At 40.7% G+C, this 27,784-nt stretch overlaps 2 protein-coding genes across 12 annotated transcripts; one reads left to right on the forward strand and one right to left on the reverse strand.

The window, feature by feature from the left end:
* Positions 1-16,237, reverse strand: HNRNPA2B1 (heterogeneous nuclear ribonucleoprotein A2/B1). Of its 8 annotated transcripts, none has more exons than XR_003532973.1 (12): positions 16,044-16,237; positions 11,004-11,114; positions 9,971-10,117; positions 8,421-8,631; positions 7,994-8,095; positions 7,824-7,904; positions 7,302-7,364; positions 6,715-6,834; positions 6,321-6,443; positions 5,252-5,334; positions 3,807-3,937; positions 1-2,974 (listed from the first exon to the last, which is right to left on the reverse strand). XR_003532973.1 is itself a non-coding variant. In XM_027675269.1 (11 exons), the coding sequence occupies exons 1-10, from the start codon at positions 16,071-16,073 to the stop codon at positions 5,273-5,275; spliced, it is 1,050 nt and encodes a 349-aa protein (XP_027531070.1). In that variant the 5' UTR covers positions 16,074-16,237; the 3' UTR covers positions 1-2,974; positions 5,252-5,272. The 8 variants fall into 8 exon arrangements, 6 of the variants coding, with proteins under 6 accessions (XP_027531070.1, XP_027531067.1, XP_027531066.1 ...); XR_003532972.1 differs by having other exon boundaries at positions 7,815-7,904; XM_027675269.1 differs by lacking the exon at positions 3,807-3,937.
* CBX3 (chromobox 3) lies at positions 15,789-27,609 on the forward strand. 4 transcript variants are annotated; one of them, XM_027675262.1, is made up of 7 exons: positions 16,395-16,439; positions 18,305-18,355; positions 20,133-20,282; positions 22,152-22,294; positions 23,803-23,968; positions 25,315-25,409; positions 26,948-27,609. In XM_027675262.1, the coding sequence occupies exons 3-7, from the start codon at positions 20,241-20,243 to the stop codon at positions 27,072-27,074; spliced, it is 573 nt and encodes a 190-aa protein (XP_027531063.1). In that variant the 5' UTR covers positions 16,395-16,439; positions 18,305-18,355; positions 20,133-20,240; the 3' UTR covers positions 27,075-27,609. The 4 variants fall into 4 exon arrangements, with proteins under 4 accessions (XP_027531061.1, XP_027531064.1, XP_027531063.1 ...); XM_027675261.1 differs by lacking the exon at positions 20,133-20,282 and adding an exon at positions 21,545-21,699 and having other exon boundaries at positions 16,397-16,439; XM_027675263.1 differs by lacking the exon at positions 20,133-20,282 and having other exon boundaries at positions 16,325-16,439.
* Positions 27,610-27,784: the final 175 nt, after the last annotated feature.

Here is a 27,784-nt window from a genome sequence, read left to right on the forward strand (position 1 = left end):
TTTGTAGTGAAAAACTATTTATTAAATAAACCAATCAGAGATGGCACATGTAACCATGTGAAGTCTTATCACTGTAGGTACCTCGTAAAAGTGCTGCAACTTGACACCTGCTACACAGCTACTAGAACTCCATTAAGTGCATCAGCCACTCACTTTCACACATGAATGCCCCAAAATAAACCAAGAGGAAGCAGACCAAATAAGGAGGGAAAGGGAGGTACTGGTAACAGCAATTGTCTAGGACTTTCCCCCAGTCATACTTTTTCATACAGTGAAGCAACATGGGAGGTCACACATAGTTTGTAACTATATGGTCCCCAAATATGTTCACAGCACTGTCAGGCAAGTCACACAGCTATTTATATACTGTTAATTTTACTGCTGATAAACAAGTTCTTTCTCCATTAACTGGAATAACTCCTGACAACACTGAAACTTCTGCTGCAATGCCAATCAACACTAGCTGCAAAGCAAGAACACGACTGTTAAAAGGGACAACTTCTGGAAAAATGGATCGGTGTTACCAAGACAAACCCTTCCACGTAACACTCCTGTACATCCCTAGTACACTGAATGGTACAGCTGAATAAATGAGGACTGGGCATCTACCTTAGGAGAAAAAAAAAAACCAACAGCACTACTATGAGGTTTCGCTCACATCACACACCCAGCTTTGAAAACGAACTGAAACACTACAGCTACACAGAATGCACTGTTCCAGTATGTTCCCAGCAAATCATCCTGCACCACGGATGTGGTCAAGCTGCCAAAACACACTCAGCTGACAACTCCTTGAAAATTCATATCTGTTTCTGGGCCTTGGTTCTTCTTCCCCAGAAGTAGTTATGATTTCATCCCCAAGGTATCATGTACATTCATCATAAACCTAAAATACAGTCTTCTTCCCTACACGTAACGAAGTTCAAGTCCCGTTCATTTTACAATATTAAAAGCGATTGTTCACATTTTCCTAAATGGTTTTCAGCACCTGCAGCACAACAGAAATTAATAAAATCCAATTTTCATTGTAAATAACACCATCTCAATGGCCAGACCCCTAGTACTGACCTTTTCACCATCACTTTATTTGCAAGTCAACCACTGTGTTTTTTGGCTCCCATACCAGTTACCAACAAGTTGTTTTTCATCCTTCCCTCAGTCTGCTGCAGAAAGTGTTTTTGCTGGGGGAAAAGTGGGCCTAGTACTGACAACCTGATCCTTAGTTGTTAGTACACTGAAACATGATGTTATGCTTACTTTGAAAACGAAGGCTGTAGTGACATAAACCCAACTTGACAGAAATTCAGAAGTACACACTGTCTACAAATTGATGACCAGGAATTGACCACACACACTGCTGTTTTTATTTGAAGTTGCTGACTTCCAGCATCAGGCTGACTCAAAATGGTGATTTCTTTCACCAAATTCATGGGTGAACACTGCAACTGTCACTTGCTTTAACTTTTAAGAAGGTACCAAGAGAAAAGTCATGAAAATTCAACAGTAAGACATCAGGAAACTTAAAACACCAGGTTTCCAAGACTTTAAATATCCACTAACTTCATTTTTGCGTAGTGCTGTCACATTATACACTCCCTTCCCCCACTGCCAGCAGATCAAAATTAAAACATCCTCATTATGGAAAATATAAGACATTTAATTCAAGTAAATTTTAAACCTTGTTGCAAAATTACTGAAAGACTATCTCAGAAATAGAAGAATTAATTACTTCCCTTCAAAGTGGTTAGGGTTTTTTTTAATGTTGTATGAATGTGGACTTGGCAACTGTAAAGAAAAAACTTCCATCAACTAAATCTAAGTTACAGGAAAGAAGGCAAATTCCTTATGATCTGGTCAACTCATTCTGTTGGAAAGAAGAAAGTAAAGCAGATTTTATCTTCATTTTCTGCTTCCGTTGCAGCCCACCGGTTACCTATGCAAATATTTTAAAGTTCAATTTAAGAAACAGAAAAAAGTTGCATGTGAATCCTTAAACAGTATTATAAAGAAGGTTAAAGACACGATGATTCTGCCAAAGCTAGGCATATAAATTTCAAGTTTAGAATAAACTGTGTATGAAGGTAACTGGTTAAAACAGTATAAACTGAAGATACTTTCCCTCAAATACATTCTCAACTGAAGTTTTCCCAAGCTCAGACTTAGTGTTTGATTTTGTAGGGTTTTTGTTTTGTTTGGGTTTTTTTTGGTTTGATTTTTTTTTTCCGCCCCCAGATGCAGCTATCAATACAGTTCTGGTACAGCAAGAACTCTACATTCCACTTGGTCTTTCTCTCTTCACCCTAAAAGATCTTTACAGGTGAAAAGGATATTGTCCTATTGCAATTTGACAAACTGACAAACACAGCCAAAAAAATCTATTTTTAAGCACTTGTGTCCAACAGCAAAGAGATCAGCCTTTTTAAGTTGCAGCACTGTTTCTCCCAGCAGAGAACAGATGCCTATGGTCAGAGAAACAAGTTATGTAAATACACTTATCAAACTGATTCTGTTTTAAATTCACCTCAAAATGGAATGTTTCAAATCATGAAAGGGTCTAAAAGCTGCACATAAACATTATTTAATGTTAGATACACACTAAGTTTTTATTAAGCATTACACTAGAACTACTTTGGTATAAAAAATACTTTATTTTAAAGCTATGAAAGTTATAAATATATGTAGTTAAACTTTCTACTCACAGAATGTTTTCTATTTTAACATTAGTGATTTGTTTCTCCTAACGAATCTGAATTTTATTCGAAAGGTTTACAAGACATTATTACTATAATTTAAAAAACCCAGCATTACAGGGAGCTGTACTAATTGTGATGTTTTATCAGTATTCATTTAACCTCTAGATTTTTAATGAAGGCAGCAAAAACAACTATTTTCTGATGATACAGAATTTCTTATTTCTTGAAGCGTTTCTGTGGTTGACCACTTCTTCATTAGTTACCTGCAGCATGGCACCTTCCTGCCAAAGAAAAAAAAAGTGTATCTGAAGATGTTTATCACATATGTCTAAACCAAATTACCAATAGGGGAACTTCAGCCATTTTTTTTAAAAAAAGAAGTATAAGCAGTTCACTGGTGTGTCTAACACAAAAGGAACAGGACTCCTGTTAGCTGAGTCCATGTTCTTCAGTGGGTAGCCTTTTAAAGGCAATGGAACTTTGAAATTAGGGCATTTTTTGGTTGCCTTTTTTGATAGGCTTCTTTGATTTTTATTTAAAAACCAAATCTATTAGAGTATGCCACCCTTACTCTGAATAACTTGTTCATTACTTGATGAATTTTCATTAATTTGAGGTGCAAACATTCAATGCAGTGAGAGTAAGGCTGACTGAATTTGGCACTAAGGTTTGTTAGCTGCAAGAACTATAAAAAATGGTGGAAACCTCAACATTCTAGCCAAATTCCAATTTACATAAACACATTGTACACTAAAGAAATACCACCTGCAGTTTCATTTGAAGTTTTCACTTCCCCTCCTAAAGAACTGCTTATGCAGTTGTTAAAAGAATGGACGACACATTCCTTCACAGAGGCAGATGTATTCTGTGGTGCAATTTTTTTCCTTACACGTAAACAGTCTACAGTTACTTGGGAACCTTCAGGATGAAACGTGTTATATAAAATAGATTACAGCAGACAAGACACAAAACAACATAGTTCATTTTCAACAGCACAGAACTACCTTCATTGCATTACCTTGCAACCACCATAATGCATAGACTCCCAAGAAAAAAGAAAATGTTGCAGGATGCAAAAATAAAGTTGTACGATTTAATTAACTTGTGACCTACCATTTTAACTACCAACACCAGGGATGGAACCCTTGCAAAGCTTTACTAATGGACACTTGCAGGTCTCATTTGTTCAACTGTAGCAGTGTACAGTGGCAGCAGGCTATGCTTGTCCAGGGTTCATATCATAGCTAGATTCCAGTAGGAAAAAAATATGTTAAGTAGCTGAAATTAACAAAAATTTGTTTGTAAAAATTTAATACAAGAAAACAGGATTCACAAATTTCTTTTTAATTTGTAATTGTTAACTCAATTAATTGCTATGTTAAACTAAATAACGATAATCACTATACTGAAAGAATACTGTCAGACAATATTAGATTTGGTTTTGATACATTAAGAAAGGAAAAGTAAATAAGATCTTACCTAAAGAAGTTTAACTGAAGCTTAGAACTATTTTGCTCTACACCCTCAGCCTTCGTTGGCATCCTTATTAATCAACTACCGTAGTTAAAGCTTTGCAGAAATACAGCACAGCTTTTTAAGACTGGCTGAACTTAGTGACGTTTTCAAGAGTTCTCTTGTACTAGACCTGTGTCCCTGGAAGAGTACCTTGCTGGGGTTATTTCCTTCCCTTGCCATTGAAGAAGCAGCATCTAAAAAATCTAGAAAGGTGTTTCTCCTTGCAGAGATACCCCTTAAGTTACCTAGATATTTTACACCTGATCATTTACAGACAACATACTTTTTCTGACCAGCATTTAGTTTACACGTACAACAAAAGCTTTATATTATTTGTGGGACCTTATACTACCCACTCCTTGCCTTATTTTACAGTATTAAAAAAAAAATCTAAAATTACACAATATTTCCTTTAGAATTATTTTATTAAAATCATAAATGTACAACAGCTTCTTAACTCTACACACGCACTTAAATTTTTAAAAGGAAAACGTTATGTCTTATTACACCATGATCCTGGCTAAAAGCTTTTCAAAACTTTGAGAAAAATCTTAAAAAAGGTTTCACATGTCACCTGAAACTTACAAATTTAACATTATCAAAGGAATGCTTCTACACTTACAAAGACCACTAGAAAGAAACAACAATTAAAAAGCTAAGAAACTGTCTCAAAGGCATTTTTACAATCCTTCCTCCACGGTAAGGTAATGTTATTAAATAATCCAAATCCATTCACAAAATGGCTCTCTGCATCTGCTCTGGTGTCTTCTGCCATACCACTGCATATTTATGCATGACTGAGATAAGTGTTTCCTTAACATTGTTATTTCGATAACCTGAAGCTGTTCTGTTACCTCTGGGCTCTCATCCTCTCCTATTTATACAGTGAAGCCTGTTTCAACAGAAGTAAAGAGTAAAAAAATAGGTTATGAAATTATTCATCTAACCATTTTTTAAAGGAAAGACAATATCCTAAAAAGCTTTAAACTCCTGCAGCTACTCTCAAGAATCACTGCATTTTTAACACTTATAAACATACTTACCCATGGCATGCTTGAAGAAACTCAGTAACGGCTCCTCCCTCCATATCCACCACTTCCTCCACTGCCTCCTGGACCATAGTTTCCTGCAATTGCAGAACAAGAAACAGAATAGTTTCATCAGTACACTTCTCAAATCTAGGAATGCTTTTGACTGAAGCAATCAATCAAAGCTTGACTGAATGAACATTAACATCTACTTTACTTCCAGAAACAGCATATACAACAAAGACTTTAACATTTCACTGTCTTCCACTAACTAACCTCCAAAGACTTTCACAGTTAGGAACTACATGCCGAAATCTTAAAAGATTCAACAGTGTTACATGTAATTTGACACACTGTCCTGTCTTGACCCTGTGAGGGCTGACTCTACTTGCATGCTAAATCTTACAAGAAAGGGCCTTATGTTTCAGTTTCCATTTCACAAGCTTTACATGCCATATTAAACAACATTTAGGCAACAAAACCCAGGAAGTGTCAGGAAAAAAATTACACAAGAGGAAAGAAAAAAGAAATCCCAACAAGTCTGGTGGTGATTAACTACTCTCTCTACAAAGTGTAACAACTAAAATCTCTGCAGATTGGAAAATGCAAAACACTGTAGAGCGAGTTTCTATCTTTTAACCCTGAGACAAGCTTTGCAGTTTTAAGATGGGAAACTGTAGCCAACTTGCAGAAAGAGCGTGAGTGCTGCAGTCCATCTATTGCAGAGGTTACCCAATTTCTACACATCAATCTTGGAATTATACAGAATGGCCTGGGTTGGAAGGGACCTTTCATCCTGTTCCAAGCCCTCTGTCACAGGCAGGGGTATCTTTCACTAGACCTGGTTGCTCAAAGCCCCATCCAACCTTGCTTTGAACACTGCCAGGGATGGGCCACACACAACTTCTCTGGGCAACCTGTTCCAGTGCCTCACTACCCTCACAGTAAAAGATATTTTCCTAAAATCTAATCCCAATATACCCTCTCTTTAGTTCAAAACATGTCCTTTCTTCCCTTCTACTTCTCCAAAGGACTAAAAGCCCACTCACTCTAGCTACAAGGAAAGTCAGGACATATACAATACCTCCACCATATGGTCCCCCCATGTTTCTACTGCCACCAAAATTTCCACTCTTCATCGGACCGTAATTTGAAGGTTGTTGGTTGTAGTTTCCAAAATCATTATAGTTCCCACTTCCATAATTGCCTGCGTTATCAATACAAAAGTGAAGAAATACCTAGATGAGCTAAAACGGATACAACACTAAGTTACCTCATTATTAGAATTTTTAATAAAGTAAGAAATTACACAGGTATTCCAGCAGGGCATGCAACAAACAGTGTTTTCATTTTATGTCAAACTACTTGGAAAACAACAGCTTCCTTAGGTAACATTTATAAATACCCCTCGCCCCAATTTCAAATGATTTGTACTAACTTAAACTTAAATGCTTGGATGTTTCAAGCCTAAACATTACCTCCTCCATAGTTGTCATAACCACCTCCATAGCCCCCACCCTGGTTGCCATATCCAGGTCCTCCTCCACCATATCCTCCTCTTCCTCCTCCATAACCAGGACTGCCACCGAAGTTGCCACCTGTGACAACACAATCCTTTAAAATAAACTTTTCAATGTAGGAGGCACTCCAATCATACAGAAATAAAGGCTATTCTTGCAATTAGAAGTCGACAGGGGGGAAAAAAAAAAAAGTAGTTTTGGAAAGAAATGTCTATGAACAGTATTCTTAAAGGCACATACCAACTCTCACCGTAACTGGACCATGATCAAATCCCACAAGACAGACTGCCTAAAAGCCTCACTGATAGGCTTAATCAAAATCTTTGTTTTTCAGGAAATTTAAGACACACTCCTATTATACAGAAAAGGGCATGGTTGTCCACGAAACAACCATACAAAAGTTTAACATGAGCCAACAACCACGTACACTTCCTAAAGCCAACAAAATGGTTTAGGCAAATTAATATGAATTTTATACAAACACTAAGTAAATATAAAAGTGTTTCTGAAGGAGAGAAAAACAATCACCACAACAGTAAACTAACCTCCAGGTCCTCCGCCATATCCGTTATACCCATCACCAAATCCACGGCCACTTCCATATCCATCTATTGGAAGAAAAAAAAAACCAAAATATTTGAATCTACCTGTACCAATCTAGTTGAATTCTCAAAACCCTATGACTTTAAGAACCAAACCTCAGAAATTAAGGACAGGTACACTTGACTTCAATACACATACATCCAATCAATGTTTAATCAATTTTTCCTTTTCTTGCATTTCTACAATATCCAATTTTAAAAGGTCAGGTGAGTGCTGCACAGAATCAGAAAAGTCTCTGAATTCCTTAACAAACAAGATGATTAAGTTTAGTTTACTTCTGGCTTTCAATAGAAGCTTTAAAAATCCCAAAACTTCATTTGCAAATTATTTTTCCCCAAAAATGTCTAACTGCTACAACTGCATCGTATTAAACAGCAGCAGAACTTACGAAGTTACCCAGAACCAGAAAGACAGTATTAGTAAAGTAAAAAAAAAAAAAAATGCTACAAACATGCCTGTCTTACCGGCTCCCCCTCTGAAATTGCTGCCAGGTCCTGGACCAAAGTTGCCACCACCTCCACGAGCATCACCAAAACCAAAGTTCCCTGTAACAGTTTAACATTTGTAAAGAGTGAGGTTGCGGAAAGTGAACACAAAAATCAACCACAAACCACTAACCGTTACTTTTACATACCTCCTCTCCCACTCCTAGAATTCTGAACCTCCTGCATTTCCTGTCTAGAGAGAGCTTTCCTTACTTCTGCATTATGGCCATTGATGGTGTGGTACTTCTGCACTGTAACCATATCAAATAAGATACTATCAGCATATAAGTACTGATCTGGCAACAACTAAGAGCATCAAACTTCCAATAAATGTACACTCAGAATCATTTAAAAGAACACAAATTTTTAAACAAAGACAACAATACTTACTTGAAATACACATTCCCACACAAGTCACCAAAACCATGATGTAGCAAATATACAGTACATAACTTATATCGTATAATAACATATGCCAAAACAGAATCATTATCTCTTTAAGTTTAGTTTTACACAATTACCAAGACTACAAGGGTTAGTACTACCAAAAGAAAGAATGAAATGAAGCTTACTTACATACAATTTTATCCACAGGATCATGGTCATCAAATGTAACAAATCCAAACCCTCTCTTTTTACCAGACTGTCTATCAGTAATGATTTCAATAGTATCGATTTTCCCATATTCTTCAAAATAGTCACGAAGGTGGTGCTCTTCAGTGTCCTCTTTAATACCACCAACAAATAGTTTTTTCACAGTAACATGAGCACCAGGTTTTCCAGATTCCTGTTAAAAGAACTCTAAATTAGCATAAAGAGAAACAATGTCACCAATCACTATTTTGCCAGGATTTCAGGAATAGAATACTGATAAACTAGGATTTCTCAAGCACTGAGGTACAGCTCTCTCCCGATACACGCCCCTGGCAACCTTGTTAGGGAAGCAACATGGGGTCAGGTCACTTGGAGGTTTTTCGTCCCCCCTTAAAAAAGCCTTAAAAGCTCTGAAAAATATACGGATCAAGTGTATGGAAGTATTTAATAACTTACGCTAGAGTGTGATTTTTGTAACTGAAACCAAGATACATCAGCTTCCTCTGCCCAATTCCCCAACAGCAGTGAACCTTTTTTTACTCATATAAACGTCTTTCAACCTCTGCAAATTAACAACTGTGCATTTTAACCCCTATTTAAAATACGAAGGCAACTCCAAATATTCATGAGCTATTTCTGCACTTTGACCATGATAACCAAGCTGCTGCACTAGCTACGAACGACTTAGTCCTAAAGCTTAGCAGTAGGTTTGTGTGTATAAGCACTATGCACGTATGCTGCTGTAATTACCTTTTTCCAAATGCTAACCAACCTTGCATTCTGCAGGGAATGGAAAGAAAACTGGAATAGCTAACAGGGGTACCAGTGATTACAAATTCCATTTCCCCACACCTTTGGGACAGCTCATTTAATTCCAGTTCATTAGTCCAAATATGCTAAACACCTGAGTCCAACGTGGTAAACAGAACTTGCCTTATAATCCACACTTGCTCCCCAAGTACCTCTGAACCACCATAACCTGACTTACAAGTTCACTGCATTCCTGTGAACACACCTGCTTTGTGCCCTGAATTTGAAAATCAAGTATGCCTAGAGCTAAAACCAGCACAGTCCAAGGATGATTCTGTACATCACCACCAGAAAAGAACTTTCCCTACTACATCTTCTGCTTTTAGTCACTTACTATATACCTTTTAGAAACACCCCAAAATGATCCTGGAATAATCAAAAAGGACGGACAGGACTTAATTAATTTGAGGTTTAGTAACAGTTCCATAATTACAGGCACTCAACATGTTTTTGCTAACACTACTTTCAGATCTCAGATGAATCCCTTGCAGACATGAATAGTACAGCCAGAGTACCTTCACAAGTCACTGTAATTACAGACATTTATGTAATTGCATCAATTAACAGACCAAAAGTGTGGGAAATAGGGCCCCAACTATAGCCTTTCAACCAGAGAATTTAAACCACGGCAATTTCAAACAAGAACAAAGCCTAAGTGTCCAACCAAAACAGAAATCTTTTTTCAAATCAGGTGAAGTATCTGCTTTCAAAGCCATACTTACCTCTCTAGCCACAGCTCTCTTAGGCTCAACCACCCTTCCATCAATTGTGTGAGGTCTTGCAGCCATAGCTGCATCAACTTCAGCCATGGAAGAGAACGTTACAAAACCAAACCCCCTTGATCTTTTGCTTGCAGGATCCCTCATTACCTAAAACCAATAAACACATTTAAACCATTTATACCTCTGTTATATTAAGCTTTACAGTAACAGTATTTGTAGAAAGCGTGTAAACTTAATTTACGTTTTCCTTGATTTAATTTTGAAACACAATGATAATAAAGTAGCAGGCTCTGCTGATTTAATACATGAATGGCACTGCTTGGCATCACAGAAATTCAAACCACTGTTGTCCTCCAAGACTCTACCTGTTAACTCAGAAATGTTGCTAGATCAGTGAGAAACTTTCTGAAGACTGCAAACTTTAAATCTGTGTTATGAAATAGGTATTTAGTACTCCCAAAACAAATTCTGCGGAAGAACTTCTACGACAGCCACCATCCCTGGTGGTATTCGAAAGACACAGAGACGTGGTGCTTAGGAACATTGTTTAGTGGTGGACTTGGCAGTGCTGGGTTAACAGTTGATAATATTAAGGGTTTCTTCCAACCTAAATGCCTCTATGAAAACATCATAGAGAAAGACATCCTTTTCCAGCTTTATCAAGGTATTATTACCATAATACCAGCTTTCTGCCAAATGTTACCAATCACACAGACGTAACTGTGCCCTGTGTGAGTACTTCCTATGCACTTCAGCCAATGACACCAGTGTTAAACTGCTGGAATCAAAGGTTACATTGTCTGGGAAGATTTTACAGGAAACAGATTGTAAACGCTCCCTAACCCTGTCAACAGAGTTTGCAAGGGAAAAATCTACGCATTGCTTCCATGGACTGATTTGTGTATAAACCAAACTGGACACTTAAGAAAATCTAATATTCCATATTCTCATTAAACTATCCAGAAAACAAACTCCCCATTTAAAACTCCTAAACATTCCATGCCATTGTTGTGTATTAGTATGTTAAACTTACCACACAGTCTGTAAGCTTTCCCCATTGCTCATAGTAACTCCTCAAGCTTTCCTCTGTGGTTTCAAAGCTTAAGCCGCCAATAAACAGTTTGCGGAACTGCTCCTTTTCCCTCTGCCACAGAAAAGAAGATTACATTAATATAATTAAAAACACCTCTCTTTCATCAACAAATTAAACACTAAGATTTTCATAAGTGTCAAAAACTTTCAGTTAAGTCTTATTTTCAAAATCAAGATTGACTCTTTTAAATGTTCTACCCCATTAAAAAAATTAACAATTTATGCAATTCTACAGGTCCACTTTTACTGCACAGATTTTATTAGTGTGCTTATTCCTGTCTCTTCCTCCGAGTATCAAAAACGAGGGAGCACACTAAAGACTTCCAGAACATTCCTCTCAAAGACCTTTATGAGATGCTTTTTAAAGAAAAGGAACATAAAAACAAACCTGAAAGTTCTCACTATATAAAACAAAATCATTCATACCATCCAGTTCTATTCTAGGTGACAGTTATTTTTAAAAACTGTTCTGGCTCAAACTACTGTACATGAACAATACTATGCTATTTACCCAAGGCAATAAAGGTAAAAATAAACAAAATACAACTAAAAACGTTCTAAAACAGGTCAACAATTGATATTTTCTCCATAATCATTAAAATAAATGAGAGTCAGAGCATCTGTAAAATCGATCTGGGATCCCACACCACTGGAATTAGCAGCAAACCTCTCTGCCTCAACAGCAGCAGTATCAAAACAACTCCCCTTAAAACAGACATATGAATAATACACATTTGTATCCACTAATATAAATCATGCTTCCAATAAGACTTTATTACCCTACAGAGAAACCATCACTGTACTTGTTCAGCAGAAATCTCTGCTGCAATGACAAGGACATCATAAAAAAACTCCAAAAACCCAACACAAATGGAACAGTAATACTGTATTACATTTACTCTTTCGTATGTAGTCATATACCAAAGCAGGAAGGACAACCTTCCAACCTCTATCAGTTCAAAACACTTTTACAGCAGCTTTATATACCAAGCATGCATTGTAATTGGCATTTTCTACACACAGTAGTATCACTAGCTCGTACCTGTTAAAATTTCACGTCAAGCAATTTAAAAATGCACTAAAAAGTTGTTCCCTTTTCACAGAATTTTTGATTTCTGAATGTTGTTTTAAAGAAAACTGTCCTGCTAATGACAAGAGAATTCAAATGCAATGATGACTTTAGCTTTATACTGACATATAACCTTAAGAATCGAGAAAATCTGCTTGGGTGTTTTGGTTTCCTTCAGGGGGTAGTTGTTTTTTTTAAACCAAAACAATGCACAGATAGTTGTAAATGGCAAACACAACATGACCAACTATGCACTGGACATGAAGGTAAATGGATAAAAGGAAACTAGAGAAACAATGAGACTTAGAAAACAAGCAAAATACTTCAGCACACATATGCTTTTAGAAGTATTAAGCCAACCTGCATGTAGACCAACATGTTTTCTGAGGTTGTTCAAGGCAGGCCTGGATCTAGATATTTGAGAACTGTCAGTTTAAATGTCTCTTGAAAACACTTGGAATCTGCTGTTGGATCTAATTTTTCTTCTAGGAACACAGACAAAGCTAGTACTGTCGCCTCCTTGTACAGAGAGGCAAAATGACACACGAGTTTAAAAGCAGCAAATCCATATTTTATGCCATGTCATTTCCTTTTGCCTTATCTCATAAAAGAAATAAAGGAAAGAACACTGCATACCAGATCTGGGCTAAAAAACACCATATGCTGCATGCTAATGCTATACTATAATTTTTTTTAACTTGAGTAAGCTGGCAAAGAAAAGTTTTTAAGCAATAATATTGTGAAAAAAATCCTCCCTTGAAATTACTTCAGTTTTGCTGCCTAAAAATTAGGGACCACGTGGTTACTGTTTCATAAGCCCACAAAAGACACTTTTTCCTATATAATCGTCATGCATTTAATAATGCACGTTATTAAAAAAATATGAGAATCAAGCATGTTTAGTAGGCTGCTAGGCTTTTTCCAGTAAGTATTAGGTCCACCTCTGAAAAGTTATAAAACATGTAAATGAAATTCAAGGAAAGAAGGGAACCTATCAGCTGCAACAATGCCAAAACATACCACGCATTACTAGAATCGAACAAGACAGTAATACACTTTTATAGCCGTATTCGGTGTCATACCTCACCCAGAACAACATCTAGGTACCACGTGTCAGGACACACCAATAACAAAATTTATTACCAGGTACTTTAATGAAAATCACTGTGCAAAACCAGCATAAACGTGTTGCTCCACACACACACAGCCTCTGAGTGTGGAGAATCTATTCGTTTAAAATGCTGTCAGTTTGAAGAAGCTCTGGTTAACCTAACATTAACCTCCCACCAGGGTCCAGAGAGCTCTGACCGTGTAAAGCTTATGCTGAAGGTTTAAAATGTACGACAATAATCATCACTCCCGTCCCTGTCCCTCTTAAAATCCTGAGGGAAACACACCGACATTCCGTGTCTACCAAGGCATACAAAATAAAAACTGGAGGAAACACCTCCTTGAAGATTTCCACAGTAAACCCTGTGGCAGGAACGGAGTGCGAGAGGAAATTTTTACAACCCCTATAGAATCTTCATTTGTGTGCATTTTAAGCTTTCCTTCACAGGCTTAAAGAAACACTTCAGAGGACTGGAAAACGCACAGCCTTTACTGGAGTATTAATCACCGGAGCAAGGAAACCTGTCTGATATAGCAATAACGTGCGCGCACACAACCTACGCTGACCGCAGAATTACTAACTAGGGTAACAAAATTGTTTGACGGAGACCAGCGATAGGGGATCCCCAAACTCCAGAGCTCCGCAATTCCTTGGCCCAGCTCCCCGCTCGCCGCCTGAGGCGGGCGGGACGTGGCGGCCGCGCCGGCTCCGCCATGTGGCGGCCGCAGGAACACCGCGGCCCCGAGCCGGGCGGGGAAAATGGCGCCCGGGAGCAGCCGCCGCTTCCAGGGACAGGGCTGCAAAGCGCTCCTAGCGTGCACCTACACACCCGGCACCAGGAAGACCTCTCCGGCGCTCCTTCCCGCCCCCGCTGATACCGAACGACTACAGCTTCCCCCTCCGCCTCGCCCCCTCTCCTAGAGCGACCCCCCCAGCCCCTGGCAGGCGCGATCCTCGGCCAGGCCGCCATTTTACCCCTCCCCCTCGGCACCGCCATTACCCACTGCACCGCCCCGGCCGCTCCGCACCTCGCGAGGCCAAGGCGGCCCCCGGCCCGCCCACCGACCGACCCTCGGAGTCCCGCGTCCCCTGCCTCCGGCGACACTTCAGGGCAGCGCGGCCACCGCTTAACAATGCGCTGTTCACCATGCGCGGTTACCGCAGCTTCCGCCGCCTTGCCCGGCTGCGCGTCAGCCCCAGCCGCCGCTTCCAGAACCTTCCTCCGCGCAGACACCCAGCGCCCGGCCCGCGGTGCGACCCGGCGGCGGCGCCAAGACCCGCGCGGACAAAGGCTCAAGCCTGCTAGTAATGCCTAGCCCCAGAAAAATTCACTCCTCCCGCAGAAGCAAATGCGCCTCCCTCCTTAAAAACAAACTGAATCCTCCCTTCCTACGTACCATGTTCTTCATGGTTTACGTATTCCTGCTCGAGAGTACCGTACAACCGGTCGGTAATGGCTGCCTGAACTGTTACGTAATTTGAAATTCAGCTCCGCGTAGAGCTAGCGCCCTCCTTCTTCAGCCCGGGCTCGCTTCCGATATTATGGATTAATTAATTAAAAAAAAAAAAAAAAAAGCTAGAATCTGGAGCTTAAATGTCTCCAGAGGGGCGGCAGTTCTGTATAACGCCCCTACGTGTTTTTATCGCGCAATGAAAAGTCATCGACTCCGTTAGTAATGGCCGTCTCCGGAATGAGCCGAAGAAGCCGTCGTCGTCGAGCTTATGCGCTTCGACAGCCGCCGGAAAAAGCCGAACGGGGAACGGAAGCCCATTCGGCTCACTTCGGCAATTTCCGGAAGCTGCCGAAGCAGGCAAAAATGGCGCTCGGCGCCCACTCGGCAATTTCCGGACAGAAAGACGCAGCCAGTTATCGACTGCCCCGGCCCGCTCGGCAATTTCCGACAACGGAACTGGCTCGCGAGACGTGCTCGAGCGAAGCCGAAGCGGCCCCGACCACCGCTGGCACCGTGTCACGGCTGTTTTTTGGGGGTTTTAAATTTATTTTATTTTTCCGGAAATTGCCGAGCGAACACGAAGGCTCAAAGACCGGGTTATAATTAGCCGCGGGCGGCCCCACATTGCCCCTCCATACGCGCGGTACTGTCAGGGAGCGGGCGGGCGCAGCGTACCTCCGAAATATCGCCCTGGCCCCTGCCCCTTCCCCCTCCGCCCGGGCAGGAGGAAATGCGAACTGCACAGATTTTGGCACCAGCGCCGACACATCGCGGGGCCCCGGCGGAGGGAGGCGGACTTCGCCGCAGCCCGCTCCGCTCTACCCCGCACCGCCGGCATCAGGCACACCGCCTGTTCCGGCGCTCTGCTCTCCTCCCCTCCTTCATCCCCTCCCTCCCTCTCTCTCTCTCTGGCGGCCCCGCACCCACCGCAACACAGGGTGAGCGCTGCCGCCAGGCGTGCGAGAGAAATGGCGCTGGAGAGGCTCCTTTCTTCCCGCCCCCTCAGCTCCCCCTCCCCCTCAGCTCCACCGCGGATACACCCGCGGCTCCCCCGCCCGCAGAGAAGCCTCCCCATCTGGCTCCCCGACCCTTTTTTTCTACTTATGAATGACTTTTGGAGCCCCACAGCCCCGCTGCTCTCCGAGCCCGCTTCCCTACCCCCACCCCTCGCGTAGGGCCGGGCCTCCCCAGCGCAACGCGGGAAATGGCTGCCCTCCACACGGGCCCCTCCAGACGAGCGAGGCCCTCACTCCGCGGCGGGGGGCGGCTCCGGCCCGGCGCGGACTCCCGGCGGCGGCCATCATGGCGACCGGGGTCTGCAGGCCCGCTCCGCTCCCCCCACCTCACCCAGTCGCTTTCCCTGTCGCCGCGAGGCATCTTCCTTCTTTTGGACGCCTGGCGCGGTCCTGCGCTCGCCCCGCGTTGGAGAGACGTCTTGGCCCCCCTCCTGTGCCGGCGGCGACGACGGTCGGAGGTTGTAGCGGCTCGCGCGTAGGCGGTGGCGGCGTCGTGCGCTCTGCCCCGTCACAGCCGCCGGCGCGCAGTGCTCGCCCAGCCCAGCCCAGCCCAGCCCAGCCCCGCCAGCCGCCGCCGCGCTGCTCCCCGCCCTCCCTCCTTCCCTCCCTGCCCCCACCCGCTGCCTCAGCCCCCCGCGGATGTCGCTGTTGCTGCCGCTGCCGCTCAGTGCGCGCAGGGCGGGAGCGAGGAGGAGACGGGAGACCCAAGCGGCTGGGCGCCATTGAAGTCTGTATCCTTCTCTCTCTCTCCCTATTTTCTCTCGCTGCAGCCGCCTCCTTCCACCCCACCCGCTCCCGAGTCCTCTTCCCTGATTCCTCTTCCCTCTACGGCTTGCTGCGGGCCGTCGCGGGAAGATGCGGAGCGCAGCCCACCCTTCTCCCCCCCCCCACCTCCACCCCCGCTTCCTTGGCGGTGGGGGGTGGCGGGCGGAGCGGGGCTGCCGGGGGGTCGCGGCCCCGGCGCCCGCTCGGCGAGGGAGAGAGAGAAGGAGGGAGGAAGGGAGGGAGGCCCCCGGAGTCGCGGGCGCTGCCGCCGCGGGGAAAGAGGGCAGCGCCGGGGGCGGGGGCAGCGGCACCAGCGCGGCAGACAAAGCCGGCTCGCGGCCGTCCCTGCGTCCCTGTCGGGCCCGGGAGAAACGTGGCGGGGCGGGGGCAAGGGGACGGCGTGGAAGGGGCCCTGGTGGCGGGGGCGGGAGCGGCCCGGGGCCCCCTCTCCCGGCCCCGTTACCTCGCCCGGGGCGGCCCCGCCGGCCTCATGTTCGCCCGCCACAGGCCCGAGGCGCAGCCGCCCCCAGCAGGCCTCCCCAGGGCTGCCTGTTTTCTGACGGGGGATTTGTTACTGGTTTTGTTGGGGGGTTTTCCCCTTTCTTCCGCCTTTCAAGAGGGGGGACACAAGGCAAGAGTCTTCGCGCTGGGGCCCTGGCCCCTGCCCTTCTCCCACCTCGCCTACCCCACCGCCTATGCTGTTGCCAAAATCCACCTCCCCTGTCAAGGGGAGGATTGGGCGGGATTACTGAGTCCGGGAGGTATTCTGGCCTTGAAGGACTTTTCCCTTTTGCCTTGCCCAGGCAAATGGGGAATTCTGACAGTTCTATAGCTCGCAGCGGGGTGGGGACAATACATGCCTAAGGATCTCGTCGGTATGAGAAATGACGTGGAAAAGGGAATGAATTGCGTTCAACATCATTTGCGTAGGTTAATTATGTAGTGTGTATGGTTTAGCTGACCCCTGGTGGCCTAGTGGTTAGCATGCAGGACTTTCACTGCTGCGACCACGGGTTCAAATCCCGGTCTCCTGGCCTGATGGAGGTCGTTAGCCCTGTGTGGCCATCCATCTATGAGAAGGACACTCTAAACAAACCTACGTCCTGAGGACCTCACTGCCATTGTCCAAGCTTGCTTGGCCCCGGCAGATGAACCTTAGGATTAAAGGGTGGGCTCAGTTCAGCGCAGGCTGTGTCTCACCTAAAAAATCCATTGCGCAGGCTGGAAAGGTAAAAGACCTTTCCCCAAATCTTCGTTCGCGAAGATGGGCCATTATGGTTTAGCTGAGTTAATATTGCTCTAGGACCTTAACTCTTGCAAACGTGAGAATTAGAAGGCAACGTTATAGTTGCATTAAGATAAATATTTGCTGTTTATAAGCATTTGCTACCATGTAAGAGTAATGGGTGATTCATTACACCACAGATATGTAGCTGATCCCCACCAGATTCGCAGTTAATATACCTTAGGTATATCTCCAACTGCTAGAATCTGAAATCCTGTTCTGTTGGGTTTAAGGAAATAAGCATCCCTGATGGTCCTCCCCCTTTTCCCTAGAAACATCTCTAAGCCTTTGAAGGCCTTGGGAAAAACCTTTTTTAACCCTATCTACCACCTTGTCAGTACCATTTATCCTGGCTAGTGTAATGGTGCGTTACTGCGTTATGCCAGACAAAGTAATAACCTACTTTTTGTTCTGGATTTAATCCGTATAAGAAATGTTATATGCAGTGAATACATGGGGGTTGGAACAAGGACCATGTTTGTCTTGGGATGCCTTTCTTCGAGTTATGCAAACTTCCTTTTAATTGTCATGCATTTTTCTAGTAAAAGCTCTGCAAGTCTGCAATAAAAATGGCCTCCAATAAAACTACATTGGTAAGTTCATGCACACCTAAAGTATATAAGGATTTAATCAACATATTTTTCTTCAAACCTATAACTTGGCATCTCCATTTAAAAGATACATCCACATCTCCCCTCCCCAGCATTATTCTGACCAAAATTTCAGATCCAGAAAGTAAGGCTACTAGAAAGGACATTGGCTTTAATAAATCTGCCATTTCTAAAGAGACTTGTTGGGAAAAAAGTGTGAAAGGACTCTGTACTATTTCATCTGTCCTACAGTAGAAAATACTAAGGATTTTTTTAGCTTCCTTTCAGCACACCATGTAATTCATCATACATGTAAAAAATAAAATTGAAATCATGTACTGATTTGATTTCTTCCAGTGTATTTAGAGAAAACTAATTGCCTGAGAAAAGGCAGTTTTTACAGATGAAAAGTAATATTGTTGAGAAATGATGTGGCATAGTTAAGATGCCTTTTGAAATGATTTTTAACAAATAACAGTTTCTTTGAATTTCATAGGAGCAGAGATTATCAGATGTCAACCCTTCCTGGACCATTTTAATGATGCATTCATGGATCTCAAGTCCTGTAAAGCTTTGCTTGACATTAAAATATGGACTTCTAAGGGCAGTTGGTTGCTGGTTACCATTCAACTAATGATGATATATAGTTTTGTGAAAAACAGAACTGAAAAAGTATAGTGTGAGATACATCTGAGTTTGAGGTGGGGAAGTAAGCAAAAAATATAAATGCACAATTCAAAATTTGGATAGCAGAACAACTGCTTTATAACAAACTCAAAAGGCCTGTTCTTAAATTTACTGAAATGATTACTAGTTCACTCAGCTTGAGATATATTAAAAACTTGTATTAACTCCTGGCTTAGAGGTGCAATGGCGTGCTTCCTCTATGTTGTATGATAACAAGCTATTTTAAAAGATTTCACCAAGGTGAATGTCTGAACTTTCTGTTTGTAATTGATTGACCACTTATCCCAAATTTGAGGAAGAGAAGAGTTAGCCAGCCTGGGGGGAGGGTGCCTTAGAGAGAGGAAAAAATCTATGAATGCAGAATTTTTAATCTTTTGATGTTGTTAAGAATTTTGCTGCACAGGTCAGGAAAATCAGTTATGGTTCCCATGGGAACCGTAACTAATTCTGCTTCATTATGTATTTGCATGCAAAACCTAAATGTATTAGGGGATAGGGTAACCCTAGAGCTGTAATTCTGATTTTCTTACCTCTTGTATGTTAAAACCCTACACTACAGTGTCACTTCAGTGTTTTAACCTTGCCCTTAAAAGAAAGAGTGGTTATCCGTAGCTCTGCATCTGTCACATGTGACTTTTGAATGCAGAAAGGGAAACAAGCCGTAGAAAAGCCTTCAGTGTCAAGTGCCTAAGTTACAGCTTATATCATACAACCCTAGAGAAGGGAGATTCAGGGGCCTAGTGGACATTTAGTACCCTTTAACTTCAGTCAGATATCACATTCACTTGTGGGCTGAGATTTGCATGGGCATGTATAATCTCAGAATGTACAGCTTTTTTAACATGTTCAGTATTTCTGCAGGCTCTGCAACCAAGTATTATTTTAATAAGTTCAAGAGTTTGGAGAGCAGTGCTGATGCACGAGACCCAATTAAATCTTTAATACTAAAAGCAGCATAGTCTTGATTTTGTTATTTCTTACTGCACTTCAAGAAAAAAATACAGACCCCCATGACATTAATTTTCTTCTGTGGAAGATACTTAATATACTTAAGTCTTAGAAAGTAAAAAAAAAAATTGTTGCTTTGATACAGAAATCCAAAACATTGATCTTTAAGTGACAAGAATTAGTGAAGCCGAAAAGAGTACCAGAAAACAATCTTCCATTGAATCAAAGAATTTTAGTCCAACGGAGAATACAGATGGAGATGTTCCCCACTTGTAGCCTGCTTGCCTCATCACCAGTAATTATAATGTTATTACTATGGTATAGTGAGTCTGTCTTTTACTGTGTTGTTGTTTTTTCCTCTGCTTCTTTTATTGTTTGTTTCTTTTCCTCATCTCTACCCCTTTCTCTTTTTCACATTTCCATTTCTTGAAAGAAGCTGCCTTCATAGAAGCATTGGACGTCTTCATGTTTTATTTCCTTTCAATTTCAGTCTTGCATTCTTTTTCCTGTGGAGGCAAAAAAAAAAGCCAGTGTGCTTAAGTTGACACTTTTCAGACATGAATGCTGTGGTCAAAATACACCTGGGATATGCAGGCAGTTAAAATCTAATTGGAAATACATACTCTGTTCTAGATAATCTCTCTTCTATGCTTCCAAATCAAAACAATTCCCATGCAAGGTATAATCTACAGAAACTTCTTGTTTCAATAAGAAACTAGAAACTTTTTCTCCTCTTTCTCATTTGGACCTTCAATTTATGGGTTGCTAACCCAGAGTAAAGCTATTTTGGAGAGAGAGGGAGGGAGGGAAAAAATAATTGTGAAAAATAAAGAGTACGAAGACAGGGCTTTGGCAAGAGAATCATCTTCAAATCTTCAGTTTACAAAAATGAGACAATTTTTTTGTGTCTAACATACTTTTTTTTTTTTTACCTTTCACCACATCAAGATAAAATTCTATGAAGTCAAAAAAATTGAAAATTTCCAAATTGCAGTATTCTCAAACTAACCCACATCAATTATAGAGAGGAATAGAGACAGGCCATCAAGCAAATAAAGGTGCTTTGCGGTTTTTGCGTGTCTGCTTTCTGTTGTATAGAAAGTGCTTTAGTGAGGAATTAGTTCTCTTCTCTTTGATTTAGAGTGCTGCATGACTATATGTTTTAAGAGCTTAAAAGTTTATGGCTGCCGCTTTAACCATTTCCTTGTAAGGTGCGGTCCAAAATGGCAAGCAGAATGATTTTGGTCTGCCAGTCCTCCAGAAATGTGACACAACACGATAGGCTTGTTCCAACCTTTTTGAGATTACAAACAAGGAAATTCTGAAACGTGTCCTTCTACGACGATTTGATTGTGCCTTATTAAACTGGGAATGCCTTGAGGATGATGTGGATGTAATATTTATTTTAAGAACTTAATATTAATTGAAATATCAAATGTAAACTTGAAACAAAGTTTTTTAAGTTAGCAACATTTCATTGATGTGTTAACTGCTGTACTTAAGGATAGCAATCTTAAATTTATGCACCTTTGTGACACATCTTTGTAAGTTACGTAGGTGCGTGGCTAAGAATGGGAGGAAACTGCAGTAATGGAATGCTCCTAGCATGTGTCCTGTTCAATAGTTACGGGTTATTGTTGAGTATTTTGCTTATTGTAGCACTACACTATAAACTTCACTGCCATCAGTTTCTCCTTATTTTTTTGGAACAGGTAGTAACCACCTTTTTTTGAGTACCATCCCTTTTCTATTTTATGCATTTTCACAGTTCTCTTATTTCTTTTCTTTATTTCTGCCTTGCCCTCTGCCTTTTCACAGGCATAGAGTTAAATTTTAGAAGCTTCATAATTTTTTGAGCATGTAGGACTGAGAATTAAATTTATAAGGGGAGTATAGTCACTGAGTATGTGGACAAAAAATTTAATCTTTTTAAAAACTGGTGTTGGGTGTCTCATTAAGCAGCTGAAAAAAACCCCAAAACATTAATATGTCTTGCTCAGGTTACCTGACCACATGCACTAACGTTAAAGGAGTCTGAGCTTCTGGCTTTAGTGTTAATAAGTACATGATTCGTTGCTGTTTACTGAGCAAAGTTGGATTTGGCCAGTGAAGTAATCGTATAAAGCAAAAGAATTAATAATGTCATTCTGAATTTCTATTGTAGCACAAAATGGGAAAGAAACAGAATGGCAAAGGTAAAAAAGTTGAAGAGGCAGAGTCTGAAGAATTTGTTGTAGAGAAGGTCCTGGACAGACGTGTTCAAAATGGAAAGGTGGAATACTTCTTGAAGTGGAAAGGATTTACAGAGTAAGGCATTTCTTTTTTTTTTTTTCCCTATTAGAATGATAAACACAAACCGTTTATTTGAAATAACTGTACAGAGAGGAGATTGGGTGATGGGGATCCACTTCAAAGAACCTTGAGGGAAGGACATCCATAAATGCATATTCAGGTGGGACAGTCAAGTCTGAAAATAAAATAGAAGATAATGTAGCTCGGTGTTTGTGCTAGATAAAATAGTCGAGGACTTTAACCATGTCCTTAGTGATTGTTCTCTATAGGTTCTGTGAATATCTGTCAAGGTAAGCTAGAATGACAGTAGTTACGTATGTAGTGGAATGAATGTTACTTCTGAGTAGGAAATTATGCAGGGATTTAAACTGTAGGCAGCTCTGAAGCAATGAATTTGAAGCAGATAGTTTGCTTATTATTCATTTTCCCGAACTGCTCTCAAATTAGCAAATTTGCCTAAGGAATTCTGTGGCATGGTTGTCTTTTTGTGTCTTGCCCAGGACTTACGTATGTACACAAGAACTTTACAGTGGACTTATAAAGTTGATAGTTTAAGAAGGAATTCAATTGTGCATCTTCTCTCCTTCCAGTGACACTTCATGGCAGCTTTTTTTACTAGCTGAGAAAAAGCGATGCCCCCAACATTTGAGCATAAGTGGTTACGTATGCAGTGACATTAATTTTTGTTAATGTCACTGCACTCTCAAAATTATTGCATTGCAACATTGTGCTCTCTGGCACCTGAAATGTGTGTGGTGATGAATATATAAATGCAAAACACGTGTTTCGTAATTGAGGGTCTTATTTGAACTTGTTATAGTAATGGAAAAAATTTATTAAAAGTTGATATCCTGCTTGTGCAGTAGCACTGTGGCAGTATTTGTGCGTGAGTACTTCTGACGAGGTGCTTAGTTGTTGCAGGGGCTTGTTAAAATTTTAGTTAACAAAATGCACTGAAACATATGCAGTGCTGAGCTCTGCCCTCCTGTAGTCAACGGAAGGAGGAAGATAGTTCCAGGTGTAGTTGCGCTCAGTTCTCAGAGACAACTTCAGAGAGTGTTCCTGGTATCTGGAAGCTTATATATATATATATTTTTAAGCTGTTTGTAACAAGTGTTGTGTACACCTTGTTCCCTGTGAGTGCTTGTATCATATGGTTTGTTTGCATGGACAGTCTTTAGAGGAACCACGGAAGCGAGTCGGTGTAAATGGGCAGATAGGTTTTTGTAGAGTGGGAGTTGCTTGTTTTAACTCTGATGATCCCACTGAGAACATAGGAGTTAATAGAGCTGCTTATTGTGCTATCTTTTCTTTAAGAACATTGTTTTTCGACACTATTTGAGCATACTCCTTTCAGTCATCAATTGCAGTACATGAAGGCTACTAAAGATGGCACAATAAACATCCTTAGGGTTAGATAAACATCCTTAGATGTTTATACCTTATATAATAAGACAAAATTCACTTGCTTAAATTAAGAGGAGCCATACGGTTAGTTTTACATAAATGTGTGTATGTTTCAGTGCTGACAACACATGGGAACCTGAAGAGAACTTAGATTGTCCAGAGCTAATTGAAGCTTTTTTGAACTCTCAGAAAGCTGGTAAAGAAAAAACAGACGGTGCCAAAAGAAAATCTTTGTCAGATAGTGAATCTGATGATAGTAAATCAAAGAAAAAACGTGATTCTGTAAGTATATGTTCATGTGCTAAGCTTTTTTCCCCCTACATTTCTTCTCTACCTCTCCATCACCCAAAAAATCTATTGTGACTTTGAGAATGAGACTGAACACTGATTTAAAAGTGTAGAAATTGCATAGTATCTGGAACTGTGGTCTGAAAAGGATATACATTCATTGTGGTTAATGAGACTGTCCAAATGGTAAGTAAAAGATGATTGAGTACATGATGATTAAAAGTTCTTGCATTGTCCCATGACACTTATTGAATAATTGAAAATAAGTCTGGTTAAGAGTTATTAATTAATGGTGTTAAGTGATCAGTTTGTATTAGAGCAAAAGGTCCAAGATGTTTGACTTTTGTATTTAGCGTATGATTTTGAATAGGTGAGTTGCAAGATGGCAAAATGTGAAGACCAGTCAGTTACTTAGATCAGGACCAGACATGATGGTGGAAAGGGAGTAGAAAGCATGACCGCAGAAAGCCTACCTTTTCTGAAAGTGTGGATTTTTTTCTGCAATACAAATGAGTGAACAACATTACATTTGTAGTGCTGCTAAGTACAAAATAATGCACATGTAGTAAGGCATTCCAATAGTTTACATTTTCGTCTGTAAACTTTCAGACTAGCATTTTGAAACTGCTGGTATTGGCAACCATTTTCACGTATGAAGACAAGTCTTAGACGTACGGTTACTGTCAAAAGGATTGGAAAGTATCAGAAGGAATAGTTGATGAATAGTACAATGAGTATTTTACTTTCTGTATGGAGTCAGTTGTGTGGTTTCATCTGGTACAGGAGTGGCCACTGTCTCTAAAAGTGTATTGTGAACCTCTAAAGGAGCTAATACAGGAAATAGTTGTGATATTTCTTGTCACCAGTGTGGTCTCAGTGAGCCAAGAAGAGTGGAGGTGTTCCCCAAGAGTTTCGCTGTTGGTTTAAGCCAACCTGAACCTGTTGTTTTGCTGAAAAGCATGCGGTTTTCCCACTTCCAGGAATGCATTTTTGCTTTGCTGCTTTTGTTACTTTTACTGACCATGCTTGTTTGTTTATCTGCTATGATGATTTTAGAACACTTTTTTCATCTATTGTGTTTTCATAAATAAATGCTGGAAACATGGATGTAAAATTCTTCATTGTTACGACCCTAAATGACTTGGCCTGAAGATTGGTCGTGAAAAAATCAATGTCCTATTCCAACAATTATATGTAATTATAGATTTGATGTTTTTTTAAGACTATATTTTTTGTTCTGATACACACACACATATATGTATGTACAAAAATTTATACATCTAGCAGCAAAATGGAATTTCATCTTAAACTGGATAACTATATTCTAACTTAATCAATAGGTTGATAAACCAAGAGGGTTTGCAAGGGGTCTTGCTCCTGAGCGGATAATTGGGGCTACGGATAGCAGTGGAGAGCTTATGTTCCTCATGAAATGGTAAGTCTTACATCCACAGTTCTTATCCATGTTACAAGAGGGCAGCAGTTGCACTTAGGCTCATGAGACAACTTCATTGCAGGAGTAAGACAGAGAAGCTGGTGGTCTCCTAATTAGTCTTGTATTCTTAGAAAAGCAAGCCTTCTATATTCAGTTAGTACTTAATCCCTCTTCCTTCAAAACACAAAATATCTTTCATTTCAGTTAGTTTAGTTTTACAGAAGTAGAAATTTGAAAGGTAATTTCTCATAAAAAAAGGGAAAATTGGCATTTGTATGGAAAAACTGGATCTTGGCAATGCTCTTGCTGAGGAAATGGCAGGCAGGAATACAGCTTTATATGTTTCAGTAAGCAGAAGCCAGCTGCTGGATAGCCAACCATTTAACCAACCATAGTGCCAGCTATTCTGCATGCAGCAAACTGGAACTGGAAGCAAGTAGTGGAGGAAGCAGAGGTGGAGATGAAGAATAAACAATATGGAGAGGCTTGCCATTATGGGCTAGTAAGAGGGGAAAGTGACGTGGGGAGTTTGTGTTTTTGGGAGGGTAGGTAACATAGTGTTGACAGAAGGATTTCTTGAACAAATGGGATAAAATTAGTACTTTCTAGCAGTTGAGAAATCAAGAGATTGAATTGACATTTGCTAGGGGTCAGATCTCTTTAAATGGTGGGATAAGAAGGATAGCTTTCCACAGCCTTTGAGAAGGACGTGATTTTCTGAATGGAGTCGAACTGAGTGGTCTCCAGAGACATTTGTCATGTGATGTGCCTGGACTGCTGCAGATTAGTGCTTTAGAAGATTGTCTCCCTTCTGCCTTTTCAAATTCGCTATAAATTTTATGTGAAACTTAGAAGAGTTGCAAAACAAAGATTATGAGTGTTTGAATTTCTATAGTGATAATTGCCAAAATCAGACTCAGAGGACAAAAAGAATCTTTTTTTTTGTTTAGTTCTGTTGCAGTTGATTAGTTTTTCATAATTGGTCATAGGTAACATGCATAGATATGACTATGCACAAAGCTGACTCGTAAAGGCAGCATACACTTAAAAATGGAATCTGAAGCATGTCAGACTGGAAAGTTTGTTTTGTTACCCCAACACAGCATCAAGAATAGCAATATGAATACAGGAAGTTACTTGCATAAACAGTAAATATAATTTGGATGTAAGTACCACCTCTTAAGACTGGTGCTATTAATTTTTAAGTCTCACTTTGAAGTTTTGATTAGTCTTTAAAAGACAAAATTAACCAAGTTTTACTTGTTTCATTACATACTGCAGTATGTAACCATATAATTGGTACCCTTTGAAAAGCGTTTTCATTTCCAACAGAGAAAATACGGGAAGGGAAGGAAGATGGAGCTATGAAACCTTGTCATTACCATTAGCGTGGAAATTCTTGGTAGCTGTAGTGAAAGGTATACTGGAAACCAATTTCTAGCTGACATTCTTTTAAAACTTAGGACTTATCAAGAGCTGCTAAATATTTTGAAATAATGATTTTGCTTTTTCTTAAATCCCACTCTCTTCTATATCAGGAAAGGCTCTGATGAGGCAGATCTGGTGCTGGCCAAAGACGCTAACAAGGAGTGTCCTCAGATCGTAATCGCTTTTTATGAAGAACGACTAACTTGGCATTCATGCCCAGAAGATGAAGCACAATAATTGTTCGCGTTGCTTTTTTTATATATAAGAATATTAAAACCTGAAGTTTGATTTATTAGCAATGTGAGAAGCATACGTTCTAACAAGTTTTGAATTTGATATTTTTTTGAAGTAGTATGTTTTGCATCAACAGCAAGTAAATAAAAGCTTTCTGCAACTTGTTTCATTTATCACAAGAGAGCATTTGATACTACTACTTCCTCCATATTAGGTTAAAGCTTTTATAAAACATGGATGAACTTCCATAGTTATTACAGGATCATAATGAATGTCTAAACAAACTCACAGATGTTTTGTAGTCTTCTGTACTATTGATGTGCATGTATCTTCTTTACCCAAACCTAGCCCTTTAAACCTGTAGGGTCATTCTTTTTAGTATTTGGGATCGCTTGGTCTTCAGAAGACTAGGTGAAAACTAACTTTGTAGTAATTTGAATGTTATCAGACTTGTTATTATATTGTTACTTATATTGTTTACTTTATTGTAAATAATGGTGAACAGTGGTCAATAAAATAGTTTTATATTCTTCCTTTATACTGATAGGCTGTGACTCTTTTGAAGCAGTATATTTCCCAACTTTTGATATGTTAAACTCAGTTTGTAATGTATTAATTGTCAGTTGTTTTTTGGGGGGTAGGTTGATTATTAATATTACCCCAATGCCACTCTCTAATTCCAGAAAAGTACCGGGCTTTGATTATTAATATTT

Source organism: Neopelma chrysocephalum, unplaced genomic scaffold (assembly GCF_003984885.1).
Source record: "Neopelma chrysocephalum unplaced genomic scaffold, ASM398488v2 Primary Assembly neopelma1_26, whole genome shotgun sequence".
Classification (NCBI taxonomy): domain Eukaryota; kingdom Metazoa; phylum Chordata; class Aves; order Passeriformes; family Pipridae; genus Neopelma; species Neopelma chrysocephalum.